At 42.0% G+C, this 20,886-nt stretch overlaps 1 protein-coding gene across 4 annotated transcripts in view; it reads right to left on the bottom strand.

The window, feature by feature from the left end:
- Positions 1-185: 185 nt before the first annotated feature.
- The window catches only part of LOC130106666 (6-phosphofructo-2-kinase/fructose-2,6-bisphosphatase 4-like), a 29,451-nt gene continuing 8,750 nt past the window's right edge, over positions 186-20,886 (bottom strand). Inside the window, exons 1-14 of one of the 4 annotated variants that reach the window (XM_056272869.1) lie at positions 16,294-16,492; positions 14,267-14,383; positions 10,555-10,651; positions 10,395-10,461; positions 9,628-9,702; positions 9,480-9,536; positions 9,260-9,381; positions 7,828-8,035; positions 6,667-6,813; positions 6,146-6,250; positions 5,083-5,212; positions 4,803-4,865; positions 4,611-4,675; positions 186-1,242 (exon numbers count right to left, since the gene is read on the bottom strand). In XM_056272869.1, coding sequence (XP_056128844.1) covers positions 1,183-1,242; positions 4,611-4,675; positions 4,803-4,865; positions 5,083-5,212; positions 6,146-6,250; positions 6,667-6,813; positions 7,828-8,035; positions 9,260-9,381; positions 9,480-9,536; positions 9,628-9,702; positions 10,395-10,461; positions 10,555-10,651; positions 14,267-14,383; positions 16,294-16,477 — 1,497 coding nt within the window. In that variant the 5' untranslated portion in view covers positions 16,478-16,492 and the 3' untranslated portion in view covers positions 186-1,182. Of the gene's footprint in view, positions 1,243-2,146; positions 2,830-4,610; positions 4,676-4,802; positions 4,866-5,082; positions 5,213-6,145; positions 6,251-6,666; positions 6,814-7,827; positions 8,036-9,259; positions 9,382-9,479; positions 9,537-9,627; positions 9,703-10,394; positions 10,462-10,554; positions 10,652-14,266; positions 14,384-16,293; positions 16,493-20,886 lie in introns of those variants that run through there. The other 3 variants (XM_056272868.1, XM_056272867.1, XM_056272866.1) reach the window with 3 other exon arrangements.

Genomic DNA, 20,886 nt, shown 5'->3' on the forward strand with positions numbered 1-20,886 from the left:
TAGTGTCAGGTTTAAGTGGATGAGAGATTTTTGTTCAATTAAACCACCCATATCTAACCGACCAGTATAGAAACCAATTAGATTACCAGCATCCCAATATGATTTCTCTTCCTTTAACTCGAGGTTTTCACATCGCATTTGAAATGTAAACATCAAAGCTAAAGTAATGGAGACAGGGACAGATCTGTGTATAAAAATAACACATCTTTATTATCTTGCAGCTTGGCAGGGGTACACATTTTGAAGTAATGACCCATGCAACGACTGATTTTAATTATTGAGCATTGCAAAAAAAATTCATGAAATCAGATGTGTTCACAACTTGATAAAAAAACGTGGGCATGTTTCATTTTCATTGAATGCATGTGTGAAAGATTAACATTTTTAATTATCTTCCCTACAGCGTGTCACCGTGAACAGGACACACAACTCATTAGCTGCACATCACAGCCATTTTACAAACCAATGTAAAAGAACAACAGCTATACCACAATAATTGCCACTAGGGGATAATCAAACTTTTATACCGTTGATTAATCAAATCAGTCAATACAACTGGAGTACCTTCATAGTAAGCATATATAGGTTTGAAACTAAAACTGCACATACTAAACGGCATCTTCATTTAAAATGATTGGACAATACAGGGACACAAACGTGTCAAAGTTAATCACGATGATTGTTAAAAGAATCACAGCTAATACTGAACAAAAATAAATTACTGTAACCTCTCAGTATTGTTGCCATACACAAATAACACAGTGAAACCAAATAAAATACAGTAACAAGAAGCAAGGATTACATCACGAGCCGTGTTTGAAACCCTGTTGTGCAAGACGGTATTCCTTCTATCAAACAGACTATCAGCTTTGCAGTCTACTGGCTCTGAGGAAGTAGGCAACTTTCAAATACAGACTCCGAGGCCCAAACATACGATACACGTTATGTTCAGCTTATCTCCTGGATAATTCACAGTACTGAGTCCTTTCTTACAGACAAGCAAGAGCGAGAGAAAAGTGTGCTTGGGGCATAAGTGAGAGGAAGCCCCATAAACCAATCACCAGTGTCAGTGGGTTGTGCAGACTGGGGAAGGTGAACAGACCACGACAAGGTTCTTTGAGAGGCAAGTAGAGAGAGATGTGTCCAACTTCAACCCCATTGGGCTTGAGCTCAGCAGCCGGATCATGAGTGAGCTGGGACGGTCTGCAAGGCATCTGCAGTTGTACGATGGACATTTACATTCTGAAATGAGGAACAGAAGTGTCAGATCCCTTTTTCCAGGCGTTCCAACATGTGCACTGCATGGATAACATGCATGCTTCTGGAAAATAAAAATGATTTGACATGCATTTGAGATAAATGAGTAGAAAAGAGACATCTTCATAATATATTCATCCTGTCAGATCTCTCATCAGTGTGACAGCAATATGAATTGGAGCGGAACAGCTGTCCGGATCAACGATGCTGTACCCAACAACATGATTGAAGATGGTGAACATGGGTCGATGTAGCAATACAAACCATGCAGCTGAAGTTTGCGTGCTCATAATTAAAGCACTACTTGCTAAAAACAAAACACCAAGCTATTAAAATGCCAGGTGTCATCATTACTTTTTAGCTGCAAAATGAATGGCAAGTACAACCTTTTTTCTGCTGGTCTAAAAAAAAAATATATCACCACTGACCAACACACCTTGATTAATGTGATGACTCCAGAGACTTGTCAGCAGAGTCTCTGCATATAAATGACGAAAATCTGTGCTCAGTGTAGTCTACTAAAGTAGGTACGTGAAGCAAAGACAAGGTAGCTTACTGGACATTTCATCTTGCAGCTGATCTTTTAAGCTCCCAAGATGCATGGGACTAAATATTCATCCCAGTAGCCTAGAAAAGTATTTCCTGCGATTAAGCATTACAGCACGCCGTGGATCCTGTTGTTTCATGTTATCTTGAGTAATCAAAACAACGCTAATCGGTTTCCAATTTCTAACCAAAATAAAAACACAACACAACCCTAGTACGAATGCATGAAATGTGGCACAGCTGATCAAGTTGAGTTTATTCAGAGACAGCAGACAGAGAAATTACTTCCCTTATTTCTGAGATATGATATGAAGAATCTACACATTATAAAAAATGTTATGGGAAAAATTACAATTTCAGGAACGAAAAGACCCGATTTTCTTGTGCAAAAAAAAAAAAATGTGGCAAATGTACGACTTCGTTTTATGTTGCACAATGCCACACATTCAAAGACAAACAGATTTAGCTTAGTGAGCATTATTATTAACAGTACATACCAAGTACACAAGATCCTAGGAAAGACTAACACCGAAATCATCGCTAGAGACAAAATTATTAAGAAAGATAAACGACTTCTTTTAAACTGTAGTGCAATAGAAGGTGCCAAAATTTCATTTCTTCACATTTGAGAGCACAGCAGTGAGTCATGCAACCTTCACTGGCTTTTCAGAATTCTCCGAAAATGAGAAAACAAACACGACCCATTACCATGTGCCTAAGAGTAAACAGTCAGTGTAAACTGGATTCCAGTTATTTAGCATCATATTACCAAATTCTTGAAAGAATAAAAAAAATTAAAAAATAAGATGAGCTGTGGGGGGCGGGGCGGGGGGGGGGGCTCAAGTGATCCGATCAGAGGAAGGTGAAGAGGAAAGACAGATGACTGGCTGAGCTGACAGCTGGGGGAGGTTAAGGCAGGTATCTGCCGCTGTAAGGTAAGGGAGAGCATGGGGCTGACAGAGACAGTCACTGGTGAGCTGGCACTGTTAGCAAAGCATCCTCTGACATCCGCGACACCTCTACGTTCTGTGCGATAAAAATAAACACACATGCACACACACAAAAGAGGGATGAAGCACATGGGATTGATACACAAGGGTTTTGTGAGGGGGAAGGTAAATCAACAAAGACGGTTTGTGATACGTCAGTGGTTCTCAATCCGGTCCTAGGGTACCACCAATGTATGCTCATCCCACAGCGTCCTGTATCGACACTTTAGCCAAAGAATCGATACATGATGTGCAAGGTACTGTTCTGCATCACACTGGGTGCTCAATAAACTTCAATTTTAAACGTACTGGCCGCTTACAGCTTTTTTACATGACACCGACATACAGGTTGAGTAGTGGTCAAGTTTTGGGTTAAGGTTAGGAGGGTTGGTAAATCCCGTTACCTAGCGCATCTCCATATAGATGCCCAAGGGTACCTTGCATTTCCTGTATTGACGCTTTGGCAAAAGTATCAATATATGTCACTGTGGGATAAGAATGGGCTCATACCACCAGTACTTCTGGTTTTCTATTCTACCATGTAGTTTAATACAAAAACACCTGTGTCCCAGTTATTAAAGCCTCCAGCCAGGAAGATTTTAGACCTGGGACAACCAGTGAATGTAATCAACTACCTCGCAGAATAGAAAACCAGCATTACAGGTGGACCTGATTGGGCGCCACTGTGAAATACAATAATAATAAAAAAAAACACAGATGTTTAAATTTCAGAGAAAATACCCTCTGTCTCTTGTTAGGAAGTTGTGTGAGAGTAAAACAAAGGAGAATTCACTGGTCATTCAAAAATTCAACAGTCACTGTGAAAGCTGTAGACAAGCCAAAAATGTCCTCAATTTAAATGGACTAATATTGATTATTCTGATTATTACTACAGCTTTGAAATTAGAAGGAACCCCCCTATTCGTTTGGTTCCTTGTAACAAACACCGATATGACACTTTTCTTATTCTTGGAGGGAACTTTGATTGAGAAACAAAGTAGGCCTCTTTAGTGGCAAAAATATCGTGTGTATTCATCTTCAAAACCATAAATAAATCATACGTTCTATCCATACATCCATCACCTCAACACTTAACCCATGCTTGCACAAAAAAAAGAGTCATGCTCTTGAAGGTAGCTGCTTGCTGTCAGCCCTCCAAGCAGTTGTGGCAAGGAGGAGTGGATTATTCGAGCAGTGCTGCAGACATCAAGTTAGCATGTGCCCAATAGCCTACCAAATTTGTAGTAGAGATTTTGAGTGGGACAAAAACCCTGTCTGCAAACTGGTTGCTGCTTCAGCATGTCTTCACTAATTTATATAAAGTTAACCTCAGCTTGAATTCGTATCGTCACTCTAGGGGCTGATGTTATACCGCTGCCGCAATGACGGCTGCTCCTTGTCACCAGCTGCTCTCATAGAAAATGAATGACAGCCGGCTACTTTTGTTGCTTATGAGGCTTGTTGTGTGAGCGCAAAGTCTGCAGTGCAGTTAAGATATTCACCACCATAACCCAAGTTTTCAGAGTTCAATACACATTTCTAATAAGCATACAGCAGTTTGTCTTTTCTCCAAGCTCTCAGGCCCACTACAATAATGAAACACTTGGCAGCATTTATCTCAGCAGAGCAAGTGTGAAAATAAGAAACATTAGAAGCAGCTGGATTAGTGCTGCGTTTCTGTGTAAAGGAGCAACTGAGACCATGTGTTTCAGCTGCATCAATTTCTCCTATCTGCATACCGGTAAATGGCCTCCTTACCTTCTACAAAATAGGTCATTTGTACAGTGTGTGTGTGTGTGTCTGTCTCTTTATGCACACCTCTGGTTTTTCTCGGTGAGTGTTGACTGCATCCACATTTAGGCTGATTGACTCCACCTTACAGCCTGAGGACACAGAACACAAGGGTAGCTCATAACAACTTGGGACAGCAGAAAAAATATTTAGCCCGATTCAATGGAAATTCGTGAATATCTTGGTGACAGATATGCGATATAGTTGGGCCAATCTTACCGTAGGCCACTGGTGTTAGCTTCAGCACAGTGTGCAATGGGCACTTGAGGTAAGGCAGCTCGTCTGGTGAAGACAAATACAGATAAATTCATGTACATATCACTAACAACTGGATAACTAATCTTGGAATAGTGGAAAAGCAGAATAACAAAAAAGTCACGAGATAGTTTTATATTGATTTATTTCTTTGCTTACATGCCTATATATGGCCTCAATTGCGAAACACTTGTGCTCAGTCCCAAATCACCCAGAATCCCAGTGGTACAATAAAAGGACTGACCTGCAGTCTTGTCCAGGAAGTAGGCAAGCAGGCAGCGCATGACAGCCTGGTGACAGATGACTAGCACGTTCTCCTGCCTCTCCAGCTCCATTATCACCGGCTCCAACCGCTGCACCAGGTCTTCATAGGACTGAGGAAGGAGTGGAGTACAGTCAGATAAGTGAGACAGGAAAACTATGCTGATGCTGATTAGGGAGGATTTTATCGACGAGAGTACTTACAATACTTGAGCAATAATTACTATAACAATTAAGAGTTGAGGGAGCAAACAAATTTACATTTAAAGAAAATACTAATAACTGTGACAGCCATGGATTGTGAAAAGGTAAATTTCAATTCACATCTCTAGGTATATTTTTCTTATATCCAATGTGTCAAACAAAATTGTCTGGATCAAACTTTAATGACTTGTCATGTAGAACAATTTCAGGTAATGTAGGTGTGTGATTATGAGGCAAAAAAAAAAAAAAAAAAAAAAACACGTTTATCCCAACAGTGCGTTTAACAGAAGGCAAGGAAGCCCTACATCAGCTCTGCTTAAGACTGTAGCCTGTGGTGAGTAGGCATAATGGAAACTAATGGCCATATCCTTCTCTTTGCATGACAGTAATGTGGAGGTAATGGGATAGACTAAAAATGGAAAAACACCACAGCCTGTTCAGGCCCACAGTAAACAGCCTGTATCCACATTTTTCCGCACGGAGTGTGTTACAGAACCAAGAGGGAAGTCTTTGTTTATTAGTAACCTGGTTTTATCCAACTTTGGCTCATTAGCAGAGTGTAAATGGCCATTATCCACCAGGATACAGTTTAACTGTGTGAGCATGTGTACAAAAGCCTATCATTATACAAAAGGAGGCAGAGAAAAATGAGCACACTTTCAAGAAATGGCCATATTTCAGACAGAGGGGGTACACCGTGTCCATAAACATTTTGACAAAAAAACACATGAACGTACGGCCAAGCGATAAGACCATGTTATTGCATTGTACGAAAACCTTTTTTTCTGGTAAGATTGGAATTAAATGCAAAGAACTTCAGAATGAATGACTGAGTCTCTGACCTCTCCTTTGGGGTAGCGGTAGCGGTATTTGTCCTGGTCCCTCAGGGCAAACTCTAGGGGATAATGGTCCTGGATTTCCTCATACATCATTTCCTCACATACACCCTGAGAACAAAAACACACACACAGTTCAAACCCCATCACCAGTGCACTTCAGTGTGCTAAATATAGACTCTTTTATGATCTATGTCACGCATAGTATGCGCGCGCATTTTGGCAGCAAAAGAGGCAATTTCTCCCATCTCCAATCAATGCAGAGTGCAAGTAAATTTTTGATCGATTGATATTTACAATTTTTAAAATGTCATCTTGTTGTGTTGTGGGTTGCCAGAACAGGTCTAGCAAAACTAAAGGTATTAATTTCTACCACCTTCCATCGGGGAAAAGACCATTCAATAGACCCTTTTATGACCTACATCACGCATAGTATGCGCACGCATTTGGGTAGCAAAATCACGTGACACTGTTTACCAACTGTAAAAGGCTCTATAGCAGTGCACAGCAGAGGGCCTAGTTCTTACCGCATCTATCTCATTGAGGACTTTCCACTGTTCGTAGGGCACACCAAGAGCCTCCGCCGTCTGGATGGTCCTCTTCATCTGGCTGGTCCACACTTTCAGGTCACTGATGCCCTGTTCCTGGATGAACTGGCTCAGGTACTTAGCAAACTACAAGGGGACAAGATATGGTAAATACCTCAGGAAAAAAGTAAACACATCTCTCTGTGAAAAAATGTTTTGTTCCACAACGCATATAAGTCACTGGTGAGAAGTAGGGGTATCACGATTTCAATTCTAAACTAACACTTGATCAAAATGAGCTTTTGAGTTCAACCTTCAAAATCAAAAGCAGGATTGGCAAGCCTCCCAGTTTTTTTTCCTCTCTCTCCATCCCCACCTACTTGCGCATGTCCGAAGAGAAATAAACAAACAACATTTCAAGGACGTCACAGCGTAGCTTAGTAGCTTACCGGTAGCTTGCAGCTGCACTTTTCAAGACACTATGACCACTGCCGGAGTCAGACATGATGGAGAAACAAGAGAACTGGAAAATCCTCCTGCTTCCCTGAAGTCACCGGTGTGGCAACATTTTGCCTTCCTCCTGAATTACGTCAACGCATCGTTGACAGAAAAAACTACTTGGTTCCCAATTGACCAGTGAAATAATTTATTGTTATTACATTTTAAATAAATTATTTAAATTTGACTACATGGCCTTTGTGTGATTCATTCAAAAAGAAATATGCTGGTTATATCACACTTAATACCATGTAGTCTATCTTTTTAAAGAATTTGAAAATGTAAATTACAGTTGTCAGGGCATAAAACCAATGTTCTGTTGAGCTTTACAAATCAAGACTCGATAGTCTAACATAGCCGCCAGTGCTGAAAAAAAAAAGCTTAAATGGAAATTGAATCGAATTGTGACCTTAAAATCTAATCGTGGATTTGGAGACCGTGACACCCCTAGTGTGGGGCATTCACTTTTCCTGTTACTGTGCAAACGCCGAGACAGATACAAAACTGAGGAGGTACAAGACTGTGTCTCCTACTCTTCTAAATTGATTCAAACCCAGGTTAGGAGGGACAGACTGAATTTGCAACTTGTGCATAACATACATTTTTGACTCAAGTTTCCAAATGCCTTGACCTCTGCCTCAAAACCAAAAGAGCTCACTGTACCTCCTTGCCTCTGGCAGAGAGGCCGGAGTCTCCCCCGATTCGCCCCTTGACGTTGAGATCACTCTCGCCATGGCGACACAGGTAGATGGAGCGTGGTGTGATGTGGATATTCATGAGGTAATAGACGATCCGGCTCTGAATGTGATCCAAGACACGGTTTACCAGGTAGCGCCGGCCAACATCCATGATCTTAATGTAGGAGAGATCCCTGAGATAGAGAGAGGAAAGGTAAGGACACTCAAGGCATTTAATTTCAGGTAGGAAGCCTAAAATTTCCATCCCGTATATTTAGGAGAGATAATCAATCTAGTTATGAGAGGAAAGGAAAAAAAATTGTATGAGACCAAGCTGACTTTTAGTTTGTTGAGTATTTAAGGGAGAGAATTTGATTCAATTCACAGAAAACCTATTAAAAGGCTGATGTAATGGTGTAAACAAATTACTTAAAGTGGAAGTAGACAACTTTTTTGCTTTAACTTATCATTATGAAATTTTGATTGCACAGTGTAATGACTATAGAATAATGACACCATTGGTGTTTAGATTGGTTCTCTATAAGCCTCACTTTCACTATATAATTCTGTCTGCCACCGGGTACTATTTTTCCTGGCAAATCGATTTACGGCACAGGAAATGCGTTAACTACCCAGTAGCAGGCTAGGCAATGGTGGATGGTGGAATAACAGAAGTAACTGTGGAAACTACCCAGCAAATGAAAAAGAACCCAGCTGACAGAGGAGGCAAAGAAGGCAAAGAGGGAGAGTGATAGAAGACAAAATAAAAAGAGAGTGAACCTCAGATGGGCATTCACTCGATGGAAAGAGTTCCAGGACTTGAGAGAGGTCCAAACCAACTTTCAGTTGGCATTATTTCTACTTGATCAGCAAGTAACACAGCCTGCCTACTTATTAAATACTACCGGCTGTTTTACTCTGCCTTTATCACTGCACAGAGATCGGGGTTTCTAGTTCAAATTGGGATTCTTAAGATTGTTTCTGGCTTTAGACAGTAGCCAGGCTGCTAATAAATGGAAAGCAATCTGGTTGTCTTTGTGACAGCATTGCAAACAATAGTACCACTTGGAAACGCTGGGGGGGCTGAAAAGTTGTCTACTTCTACTTCAATTTGACTTGTAAAAGTGAAAAAATTGAGGAAAACGTCCTTCACAGCAAAATGTGTCTCCCAGTCCAATAATGAATTGTGAAGTACCTGGTTGGTTCTGTGATGGACTAGGGATCTAGGTCATGAAAAGAAAAGAACCATTACCCTGTGACTGCCTTGCAACATGCTGGGAAAACTCCCTCACTGAGCTCAATGGGAAGATTACGCAAAGCAAACAAAACAAAGAGAAACAAACCAAATCGACTGGAATCGCATCCCCCATCATTTTACATGCTGGAGAACATGCTTGTACCCTCAAACTTCCCCTCACCTGTCCAGGACTTCATCAAGAGTCTCGTATGAGTTCTCATAGCACTTTATCCTCTTCATGAAGTCTTCCACGGCCTCCTCTGTGTTACAGTTAGAGTAGTCAGGGCTGCCAAGCTTCACTTGCTACAGAAAAGATTTGAGAAGAGAATTCAGCACAACCTACAGAGGAGCAAGCTTTCACCTGGAATAAACAAGATATATTCACTCACTCACTCACTCACCACTATGTTTTCTTGAATGACATCTGGGTCTTCACAAACGGACTCAACAAAGAACACCTGAAGGAAGAGGGCAGAGCATAAATATCTTGCCTGTAATGGCAAAAATTGAAGTAATATCATCACTGAGGGCTGTGGGCCAACACTGAACCTTAAAGCTGTTCTGCTCAGCAAACTGGATGATGGTCTCCCTCCTCTCTCTGGTAGTATTTGTTGCATCAAAAACCTGAACACCACAAGAAATAACACTCACTGTCTTCAAAACATGGCACAGCAGTCAGCACAGTGTTTTAACTGTACTTTATGAGCTCTTTCAGACCTGCATTCACCTTTCCCTAACACTGCCATAAATCAGCCTATTAAAGGGAAGTTTCACCGATGGTTTTAAGAACGTGCAACAAGTATTGATGAGTAATGTAATCGATTAAACAATAAAGCCCTTACTGTGTACTATATTGACTGTGAAATCAATGTTCTCCAGCTCAGTTTTTCCCACAGAGCCTACACGTACCAGAATGCATTGCACATAAGCCTCTGTATCATTGCCCATAAAATCCTCTGCACTAGTTTGTGGGATGTCATTTCCACCATCGCAAACACAGCTTAGCCAAGAGAATGAGCATGTGTTTTTTTGAAAAGCATCTTTAGAGTACATTAGAGTATTAGAAACCCTGCTAGTCTGTTCGGTTTTCCAGCCGCCAACTGACATCATGATACGTCAGTTGGTGGCTGGGAAAAAAATAATTTTGGTTTCACTGCCACTCCAGCGATGCAGAAACAATCATGACCAATTGCAGCTGTTTTTCATACACTATCCCTGTTGCAGACAGACAGACATAAGGATGAAAATCTGTGAATTTTCCCTTTAAGTGTCACATTGTGTTCCACTGTTTGGCCCATATGAGTCATCTGACCTACCGCTACTTGGCCTCCTTCATCTGTGAGGTACTGTCGTACATCATTCAGTGCCGCAGAAGCACACTGTCTGAAGAGGACAGAAAGAGAAATGGATTAAAAAACAGCCGAGTCACATGATGATCAAATTAACATCCAACAATTGCCAGTTCGGGACTCTTACTGTCTGATCTTCAACCCCTCCTCGTTGTCTGGACGGAAGAACTCAAAGGATTTGTAGATCTTCACATACTCTCTTCTGTACTGCCCTACATTGAACTCTATGTGGAAGGGGGCGAGAGAGGAAGACTTTGATCACCTTTCGTCCATGAATGGCGCTATATATATATATATATATATATATTATACACACACACACACACTATATGTACAAAAGTATTGGGACACACCTCTTAATCATTGAATTCAGGTGTTTCATTCAGACCCATTGCCACAGGTATATAAAATCAAGCAGCTAGCCATGCAGTCTGTATTTACAAACATTTGTGAAAGAATGGGTCATTCTGAAGAGCTCAGTGAATTCAAGCGTGGTACTGTCATAGGATGCCACCTTTGCAGTAAGTCAGTTCGTGAAATTTCTTCCGTACTAGATATTCCATGGCCAACCGTTAGTGGTATTATTGGCAACAACAGCAACTCAGCTACGAAGTGGCAGACCACGTAAAGTCACACAGCAGGGTCAACGAGTCCTGAGGCGCATAAAAGTCGCCAACGCTCTGTTGACTCAATAACTGCAGCATTCCAAACTTCCTCTGGCATTAACATCAGCACAAAAACTGTGCGCCGGGAGCTTCATGGAATGGGTTTCCATGGCCAAGCAGCTGCATGCAAGCCTTACATCACCAAGCACAATGCCAAGTGTCGGATGGAGTGGTGTAAAGCACGCTGCCACTGGACTGGAGCAGTGGAAACGTGTTCTGTGGAGTGACGAATCACTCTTCTCTGCCTGGCAGTCTGATGGACGAGTCTGGGTTTGGCGGATGCCAGGAGAATGTTACCTGCCTGACTGCATTGTGCCAACTGTAAAGATTGGTGGAGGGGATAATGGTATGGGATTGTTTTTCAGGGGTTGGGATAGGCCCCTTAGTTCCAGTGAAGGGAAATCTTAATGCTTCAGTATACCAAGACATTTTGGACAATTCTATGCTTCCAACTTTGTGGGAACAGTTTGGGGAGGGCTCTTTTCTGTTCCAGCATGACTGTGTCCCAGTGCACAAAGCAGGGTCCATTAAGACATGGTTGGGTGAGTTTTGTGCGGAAGAACTTGACTGGCCCACATAGAGCCCTGACCTCAACCCATTCAAACACCTTTGGGATGAACTAGAATGGGGATTGCGAGCCAGGTCTTCTTGTCCAACATCGGTGCCTGACCTCACAAATGCTCTTCTGGATGAATGGGCAAAAGTTCTCACAGACGCACTCCAAAATCTTGTGGAAAGCCTTCCCAGAAGAGTGGAAGCAGTTATAGCTGCAAAGGTGGGGACCAACTCCATATTAATGCCTATGGATTGAGAATGGGATGTCATAAAAGCTCCTGTAAGTGTAATGGCCAGGTGTCCCAATACTTTTGTACATATAGTGTGTATATATATATATTAAGATAGATGTAGGAAAAAAAGAGCAAAAAACTTTAATGCATTTCCGTACAAGCTTATTTCGTGCGTCACGCACTCATCAGCTGCCAATGTGTGTGCGTGTGTGTGTGTATATATATATATATATATATATATATATAAAACGCACGAAACAAGCTTGTATGTACACACACACACACACACACATTGGCAGCTGATGAGTGCACGACACATGAAACAAGCTTGTACGGAAATGCATTAAATTTTTTTCCCCCCTACATCTATCGTAATATTCCACTCCATTTGTTGAGCACTTTCACACCATTGAAGGTTTCCGGAAAAAAAAAAAACGCTATATATACATATATATATTCCAGTGAGTCAAGCAAATTCTTTATGGAAACAGTACAAGCCTGTTTCATGTGATAAGCAATCATCAGCTGTCAATTAAGCTACACGGGAAAGAACACACCATTTACTGCATCGCCATGCACATCACGTGCACAACGTCCAATGGAGAAGGGAGAGGTGCGACATCCAAAAATTCAAAAACACGTGATCGCTAACGGTCCAATGGGGGGGGGGGGTATTTGTCTATTGGCATGATTTATTTAGAATTACAAAATAGATGCTTATATCTATGTCTGCAACTGCTGGCCAATGCATTCATTCCTGTTATTCAATGTGGGCATTTGTGGTTTGCAAATGATAAAACATTTTTCAGTTAGACATAGATTGCAAATTTTACTACTGGTTGAATACACTTTGTTCTTTGAGAGGATTTTCCAGGTGGTTGAACAATTAACGTTTCTGTCCACCAGTGACCAAATATAACGGCTTAAAGATGTTACATTCTTTAAACTGTTGTTTCTAAAGCCAACACATGTGCATTAAACCTGTTTATGAATGTTCCCTCTGTCAGACCGACGTATGTCTCTATTTTGCCATTATCATTTCTCTTCACCGTAGCTTGGTAGTTGACTCCTTTCTTCTGGCATTTTCTTTCGAGGGGGCATGAGTCGTTCACACGTCAGTTGCAGCTGGGGGTCCGATTGTGATGACGGTGCCATTGATTTGTTCATGATTCTTGTGTTGCGGGACAATATTATTTGTTGAATGTTAGGCATGCAGCTGTAACTAATTTTGATGGTGTTCCTATTGAACATTTTCCTCAGCTGATAGTCCGGGGTAAAGCACTTCTCCAAAAGTTCAAAAAACTGTTTACCGATGTTTGTGGCCACGGTATCACTGTAGGGTGGGTTGTACCAGGTGATGTTTCATTCTCTTCTACGTTTGTCGATTTGCTGGCAGTCAGTATTTAATGCAGGGTTGTACTTGAGCTTAAAATTGTAGCCGTTCTTTTGTAATACATCTTGGTATGGGGGTATAGCTTCATTGAAGATGGACTCATTAAATGATAATTTTGAGAGTCTTCTATTAATGCTTTCTGAGATGTTCTTCAAGATGGAGGGTGGGTGGTTGCTTTCTCTATGGACATACTGCAGCGTGTTGTTGGGCTTAATGTACGGCTTGTATGTGCTGTTTCTAAGGTCCATTGAGATGTCCAGAAGGTCAATTTGTTTTTTTGTTTGCTTCAATTGTGATTTTTAGCCCACTTTTTGAGAATATTTTGCATATTGTTTTCTTAATTTGCTCAATCTCTCTTGGCGTTTTGCTACAAATTGCCAGCCCATCATCTCTATAGAGTCCGACATTGATGTCTAGGTCATGTAATTGAGATAACAAATATATTCCCATTAGTTCACAAATTTCTGCCCCGTTGAAGCTGCCCATGGTTACATCAAATTTGCTATTACCTTTTTTCTGCCATGGGTTTCCATTATGGCACAAAAGCGATTCCTTCGCCTGGTATACAGTGTCTCTGTCTTGTTCAGATATGACTGTGTGTTTAGCGGCAAAATCAATGGCTTTGGATAGTAACTCTTTGCTTATGGAGGGGTAGAACTCGCAGATATCAACACACACACACACACACACACACATAACGGTTTTTCCCCCCAGAAACCATCAAGAGTGCTCAACAAATGAGGAGCAGAGTATTAAGATAGATGTAGGATTTTTTCCTACATCTATCTTATATATATATATACTTATAAAGACGTGTATGAATGGCCCAAGAGAATGGATCCAAGGTCCTGATATAAAATCTATTAGGGCTGTAGGATCTATTCTCTCCTTCCCTTTGATTTTATTTGTTACTCTTGACTATAATATCTAACGTATTTAAGTGAAATCAACTCAGTGCTCATAGCCAAGGTTCATAAATCTGCAAGCTAGTACCTCTGGTGGGCACTCCAATCCAGTTGAGATAGCGGGTCAACTTCTTGGATATGTAGGTCTTTCCTCTGGCAGGCAGGCCCACTGTGACTATCAGGGTGGGACAGTTGGTCATGCATACTGGAGATGGGGAAAAAGGGAAAAACGAATAGTTTCAGTTTTGTATTAAGCATATGTGCTAAGGTGATGAGAAAGCAAGTGCTGATGTCCAAACTATAATCCCTAAGTGTAGTGTGATATTAATCAAACAGCTTCATAACCCCGCCATAAGCTAACAGATTGGAAAAGCAAGGCAAGGCTTCCATCAAACTTATACAGCAAATAACTTCTTAAAAGTGTACACACCTCTTAGGGAATTTCAGCCCTGTACAATTGTGCTTATTACATAATTTGAAGAGTTGAACAATTCAGATCTAATATTAACACAAGATTGTCCATATCAGTGTTGATGAAACATAGTGCCATCTATCATGAAGTCACATCACGCCACATTGAGAGTGTAGACAACAGGCCATGGAGCAAAAGTCATGGCGTCACCAGAACATAACTGCAGAGTTTCAAAACACCTTAGTTCAAACACGTGACATCTGGAAATCTAATAGCCAGCTTCTATAACCAGTTGTATTGTGGCACATCCAACACCAAGCACAGTAGACTAGGTGAGAGAGCAGACAGTTTCATGGGTGGCACGTTATCATGTCTGTTTTCTTACCAAACAATAAGTACCAACATCTCTCAGTCAACATTCAGGTCAGTTTTTCAGAAAAAGAAAAACAGAAAACCTAGATGATCTTCATGCTTCAGGCTGCGGAACAGCTTTTTCCACCAAGCAACCAGGCTTTTGAACAAAGAACATTGAAGACACTAAGCCTGGTGCCGGACAGACTGGTACTGACCTATGGTCTTCAGCGGATCATCAGTTTACACACAAACACACTCACACAGACGTAGCTTGGCATACACAAACAAATATACAAACAACTACATACACATATGCACATTTATTAAGGCTGGGCCTACACACACACACACACACACCACTCTACATACATCACACGCTATTTATTATTATTACTGCTTTTTTGTTTTGTTGTTATATATTACTATTGTTGCTGCGGTGTTGAGGAGCTGAAACACAATAATTTTACTCTTGTACTTGTATAATGAGATGTAACAAATAAAGAATCTTTAATCTTGAATCTTGAATGTGGTGGACCAAAACACACACTGTGTGTGTGTGTGTGTGTATAATTCAATTCATAAAAATCCAGGGCTTTTATCTTGGTTGGGTCTAAAAAGCCACTGATGACTTAATGTCAAGTAGAAATTCAGTCTGTAACACAATGATTTCTCACTTTGTTCGCTAGCTATTCACTTAACTGGTGTCCAACCTTTCCACAACTGCAAAGTAGAGTAGGTGTTGCCCATTATTATACAATAATTATAATATTATTAAATTATATAGTAGAAAAGAAAACATCGTTTCAGCCGGGCTCTTATCGAGACACACCATACAAAGAAAACGCTACCGTCACTGATATGAAAAGACGAAATGCAGTAATTCCACAGGGCAAATCATTCACATGACTGCATGGATAGAATCCCTGTTTACCATCAAAGTGCAAACGGATCTGGCATAGTTAACAATGAGCTGAACATCTTACTAGTCCATTCTCATTAACGCGGTAGGCCTTCAGTTACAATGAACAACAACCTGGCAACGGCTCGTTACATAAATTCACACGACTTGCAGCACAAAAAAATGAGATTATGCGTATAATAAAACTCCTCTGTCGTTTTCATCCTTTTGAACCCGTTTGCATTTTTGACACCACCACCGCACAACTGAAGGGAAGGTCATGCGCGGTTATTACAGCGGGGGATAACGATGGCGTGTTAGCGAATTGCTTAAACTCGTATCGATGGTGAATAAATCAAAACGCATCGGACAAATAAAACGACAAAAGCCAAATTTAAAAAAAACGACGAGGGGAAAAGCCGTGTTCTGTCTGCCACGTCGCGATACGCACCCTTTCTCTGAGGTATGTGCTTTTCGGGAAGGCCATTTTTGTACGGCATCCAGATCTTTTTCAGCGGGTTTTGGGTGAGCTCCGACGGCCGGTCCTCCATCCCGGGGTCCGACGGGGTCGCGGCGGGAGGAACGCGGAGCCCGCTCCGCTGATGCTGAACGGCCGGGCCTTGCTGGACTTTCATCGGCGCTGCTGCCAGACGTCGCCGAAGTCTGGTTGAAAATGCGGCTTGCCGTCACATGGTCTTGATGAGAGGAGGACCGCGTACGGCGACCGGGTTTGCCGTAATCTCACGAAAAAAAGCGCGCAACGTCCCCACCCGCATGAACCCATTGATGCTTTGATATGAAGGCCAGTCAACTCCAAACACCGTTATTCAAAGCTGCTGGGAAGCGTGCATGTGGCAGACACGGAGGGAAGCGACGTACGACAGTTTGCCGAGCAGATCTAAACAAATCGGGACAGTGTAATTGCTCGGATTTTTTGTTTTACCGTAATAACGGCTCCCCCAAATTCTCATTTTCTACATGCACCTCGGTAAACGGCACAGCTAATGTAGCAGTTCTTGTGTTGGACTGGTGGTTGCTCAAGCTGGTCCGTGGATCACAGATAAATCCTTACAACCCAACAGGGACATTTGTAATATAGAGTAAACTTCAGAATGTACCAGCGCAAAGGTCTGAACAGGTCAGGAATAAAGGGGGGGGCATGTTAAAGGAAACCCATGTGCACTTTTATTCCATTTTGTAAACTATCAATCATCAGTCTGTAGTGGTTATGGGGCTACATAATTCCCCTGATTGAGCTAGTAGGAACATTAGTTTACAGCTGCTGTTTCCTCAGTTCGGGTTTACAGTGGCACACTTCCGCTGCGCGGGTTTTTGTTGTTGTTGTAATGGTGGAAGGAATAAATGGTGCACGTTGTGTAGCCGGAAGAGAAAGTTGTCACGACTCCTGCTTGAGCTGCTCTACAAGTCAATCAAGATGCATTTTAAATGGCGCTTTTCGAGCTGCAACAGCCACTCGAAGCGCTTTAAAATTATTCCCTTAGGGCAATTTGGTTGCAGCATAAAACTAGGTCGTCTACATTAGTACAACGACATTCAACATGAATTTTTTTCCACTCCCCGGTCAGTTTAAAGTGACCACCCATCAGTGATAGACCATCACTACTCTGATCTCCTCAGCATTGAGGTTCTATTATGATTAATGCGAATCAGACAATTTTGTTGCCAGCCCCATACTAAGTAAGACAAGCCTGTAGATACGATTTTGATTGGGATATTTTATGACACTTCAGAGACTAAATATATTGTAACGTGCATGGATAAGGAGACACGCTGGCGGCTGGCTCTCGAGTCTGACCCTTTAGTCGAGCGGTTAGCGATGCCTCCTGTGGTGCGGGCGATACGGGTTCGCTTCCCGGCCGCGGCAGTCCCTGTGGTTGCGTTGTCCCCCGATTCGCTACAATATCCTTATTATCTGGGCTTCCGGTGTGGGAAGACGGCTGTGCGAACTCACGTTTGCAGCGGCTTCACCCAGTACCGATTATACAGTGCATTTGTCTGTGTCTACGTCTAAGTTTGTGTCATCGTGTTAAGATTTTATTTTAATTTTCGATTTTTTTTTTCGTTTGATGGCTGGGAGAGCTGGTGTTGGATCGGCTGAGAGGGCTGCTCCGTCCTGTGGCCCCTGGGCCCACAGCCCTACTTGGAGCTGCGCCCGAGAGGAAACACCGAGGCGGTCTGGTGGCGGCCTCGCCTAGCGTCCACTGTGCAGTGTTTTTGTTTGCGTCTGCGTTGTCGTATTGGGTGCGGGGAGGTGTGTCGAAGGTGTCTGGCTGGGAGAGCTAGCGCTGGATCGGCTGAGGGAGCCTGGACTGCTGCGTCCGGTAGGCGACGGGCCCAAGGACCACGGCCCTGCCTGGAGCTGGAGGGGGGGGGGCACGAGGGCGGTCTGACAGGACGCGGGGCAGGCTAAGCTAACTGCTAGCCTATGCAGACCGGCAGTTCGGACAGTCATCCTGGCTGGCTTTGGTTCTCTGGACAGTGGAATTTTTGGACTGGGTTGTTAACTTTGTGGGTTTTTTTTGTTTTTTGCTTTGTTCTCTCTGTTTTCGTATGCTTTTGGTGGTGCCGTTTTGGGAAATTTGGATGTGTTTTTATCTTTTGTGTTGCACTGCTCGTCGGCTGGGTGAAACGAACTTTCGTTTCTTTTGTGTACACAAGTAGATGATAGAAATGACAAATCGTTCTTGATTCTTGATTATCTCCACACAGCAGATCTTTAATTAGGCAAAGTTCACTGCAAGGCAGTAGTAACCTGCTTCCACTTGAAATAAAAGTGCTATTTTTTTAAGCCCGGATGTTTACAATCACTTAAAAGATAGCAAAATTGTATGTTATCTGTAATTGTACTTAATGCCAACCCTATTTGTTTGTTTGGTTTTTTTTGTCAGAGTGGACAAGATACAAGCTATCGGCGTAAATGATAAGTACATGCATGAGATCATGATTAGTCTGAGCATGTTATCCCTGTGTCAAAATCCTTAATAATGGAAGTCCATTTTGACAGCATTTTCCATTCTCTCTTACATTGCCTCATCCCGAAAGATTCAACCAGCGACTCATAGCCGACAAAAGCAGTGGCTCAAACTGATATGACTCTTGTTGTCATTGGTCCTTAAGTCTCATTATGTGAGAGATTCTGGAGGAGAGAAGTCCTCATGGTGAAAAACACATGAAACTCAATGCCACAGCTACTGAGAATTTGTGGTGACCCCCCCCCTTCCTCTCCCAGAATCAAAACACGCACCCATTGCCACTTTTGCTCTCCACATTTATTTGCATGTTGACACATATATGTATACATAGATAAGCTGTAAAACAATCAAGCTATAGCTTAAGACATCCCTTTTATGGGCTTAGTGAGTGGTGTAGTGCTGTGGCAGAGGCAGAAATCAGTGTGGGTGGGCACAGAGTAAAATCCGGTGGGCCAAGCCCGTCCAAGACCAATCATACTTAATAGGTTCTGAAACGAATATGTTAACCAAACTAGGCCATTACAACTATACTTGCTTGAGTGCACCACAGTTTAATCATACAGGCTTATACATCATCAGAAGTAATGTTACACACACCAAGACGAACATTAACAACATCGCATAGCCTGGCACACACACACACACACACACACACACACACACACACACACACACACACACACACACACACACACACACACACACAGACACACACGGCCGGATTAACCCACCAGGGGGCCCCGGGGCATGCAAGTCCATTGCCCCCCCCCCTGCCCTGTCAGATAGGCTATGTAAACAATACTAAACATTGTTAAATGTAAAACTAATGCAAATACCCAACACGGTAGTCGACGCTACGCCAATCTGCATGGGATTGGATGGCGACTACAAAGTACAAAATGTTGATTCACAAAACAAACAGATGAGAATAGCAGCTCACAGCATCGCAAACATATTGCGAAGCCTTCTTCCCACTTACAACGGCTTACCAACAGGAAATAAATGTTTGTTTCAGAGCAAATAATTTAGTGAAATATGGACATATTTTAGTAAAACTATCTGTTTAATTATTATTCAGTATGGGCGTTCTAGCTAGCACATTTGTTTAACTATATGCAATGAAACAATGAATTTGATCATAAGCATCAAGCTTGCGCTATGTCAGACTTTGTTGCACTCTCAACGCTACAATGTAAACATCTTAATTGCTACAACATAAGGCGCAAACTCTTCAAACCGGCATTGTGATATATTTAGAAACCACCCCGACATATTTAGTACGTTTATATTTGTAATATCTATGGCTCCGCTTCAAACGAGTCCCTAGCAACCGAAAAAGGCTTCTGCTTCGACTCCAGGTTTCTTATACTGTCTATGTCGCAGACTATGAAAGTATGATGATGTTATGGTGATACTACACAAAGTTAAGTCACTCATATAATACGAATTGCTTGAGTCTGATTATTTCAGGTCACTTGCATCAACAGAGAAATCAGAAGAGACTGAGCTTGGGGCCCTGCATCAATAGAGACTTTGTAGCTTGGGGTCCTGAATCAGTAGAGCGTGCACACACACACACACACACACACACACACACACACACACACACACACACACACACACACACACACACACACACACACACACACACACACACACACTTCAACTGTACACCCAACAAAAACTATACACAAAACAAACAATAACATTGAAACAGGCAATAGGCTATTAAAGTCTGAGGTTTTAAATTAGTTTACAGACGTCAGGGCTTGATGTGAGGTGAGTTGAGAACAATGACGTGCGGTCAGGGTAGAAAATAACCATACAACAAATTCATAACAACATATCAAAATCTCACTCTAGTTAAAAGTATGCTGTGTTATAACGTATTTTTAAGAACGACTGGGATTTCACTCCTATACTACCATGGGTGGTCGAAACGACCGCCGGTTTTTAAACTCTATATTCTGTCAAGATTAATACCCAGTTGAGATATTAATGCATTGCATAGGTCTGTTAGGAAACGACTGACACCAAAATTAACATTTCAA

Source organism: Lampris incognitus, chromosome 2 (genome assembly GCF_029633865.1).
Source record: "Lampris incognitus isolate fLamInc1 chromosome 2, fLamInc1.hap2, whole genome shotgun sequence".
In the NCBI taxonomy this organism is placed as follows: domain Eukaryota; kingdom Metazoa; phylum Chordata; class Actinopteri; order Lampriformes; family Lampridae; genus Lampris; species Lampris incognitus.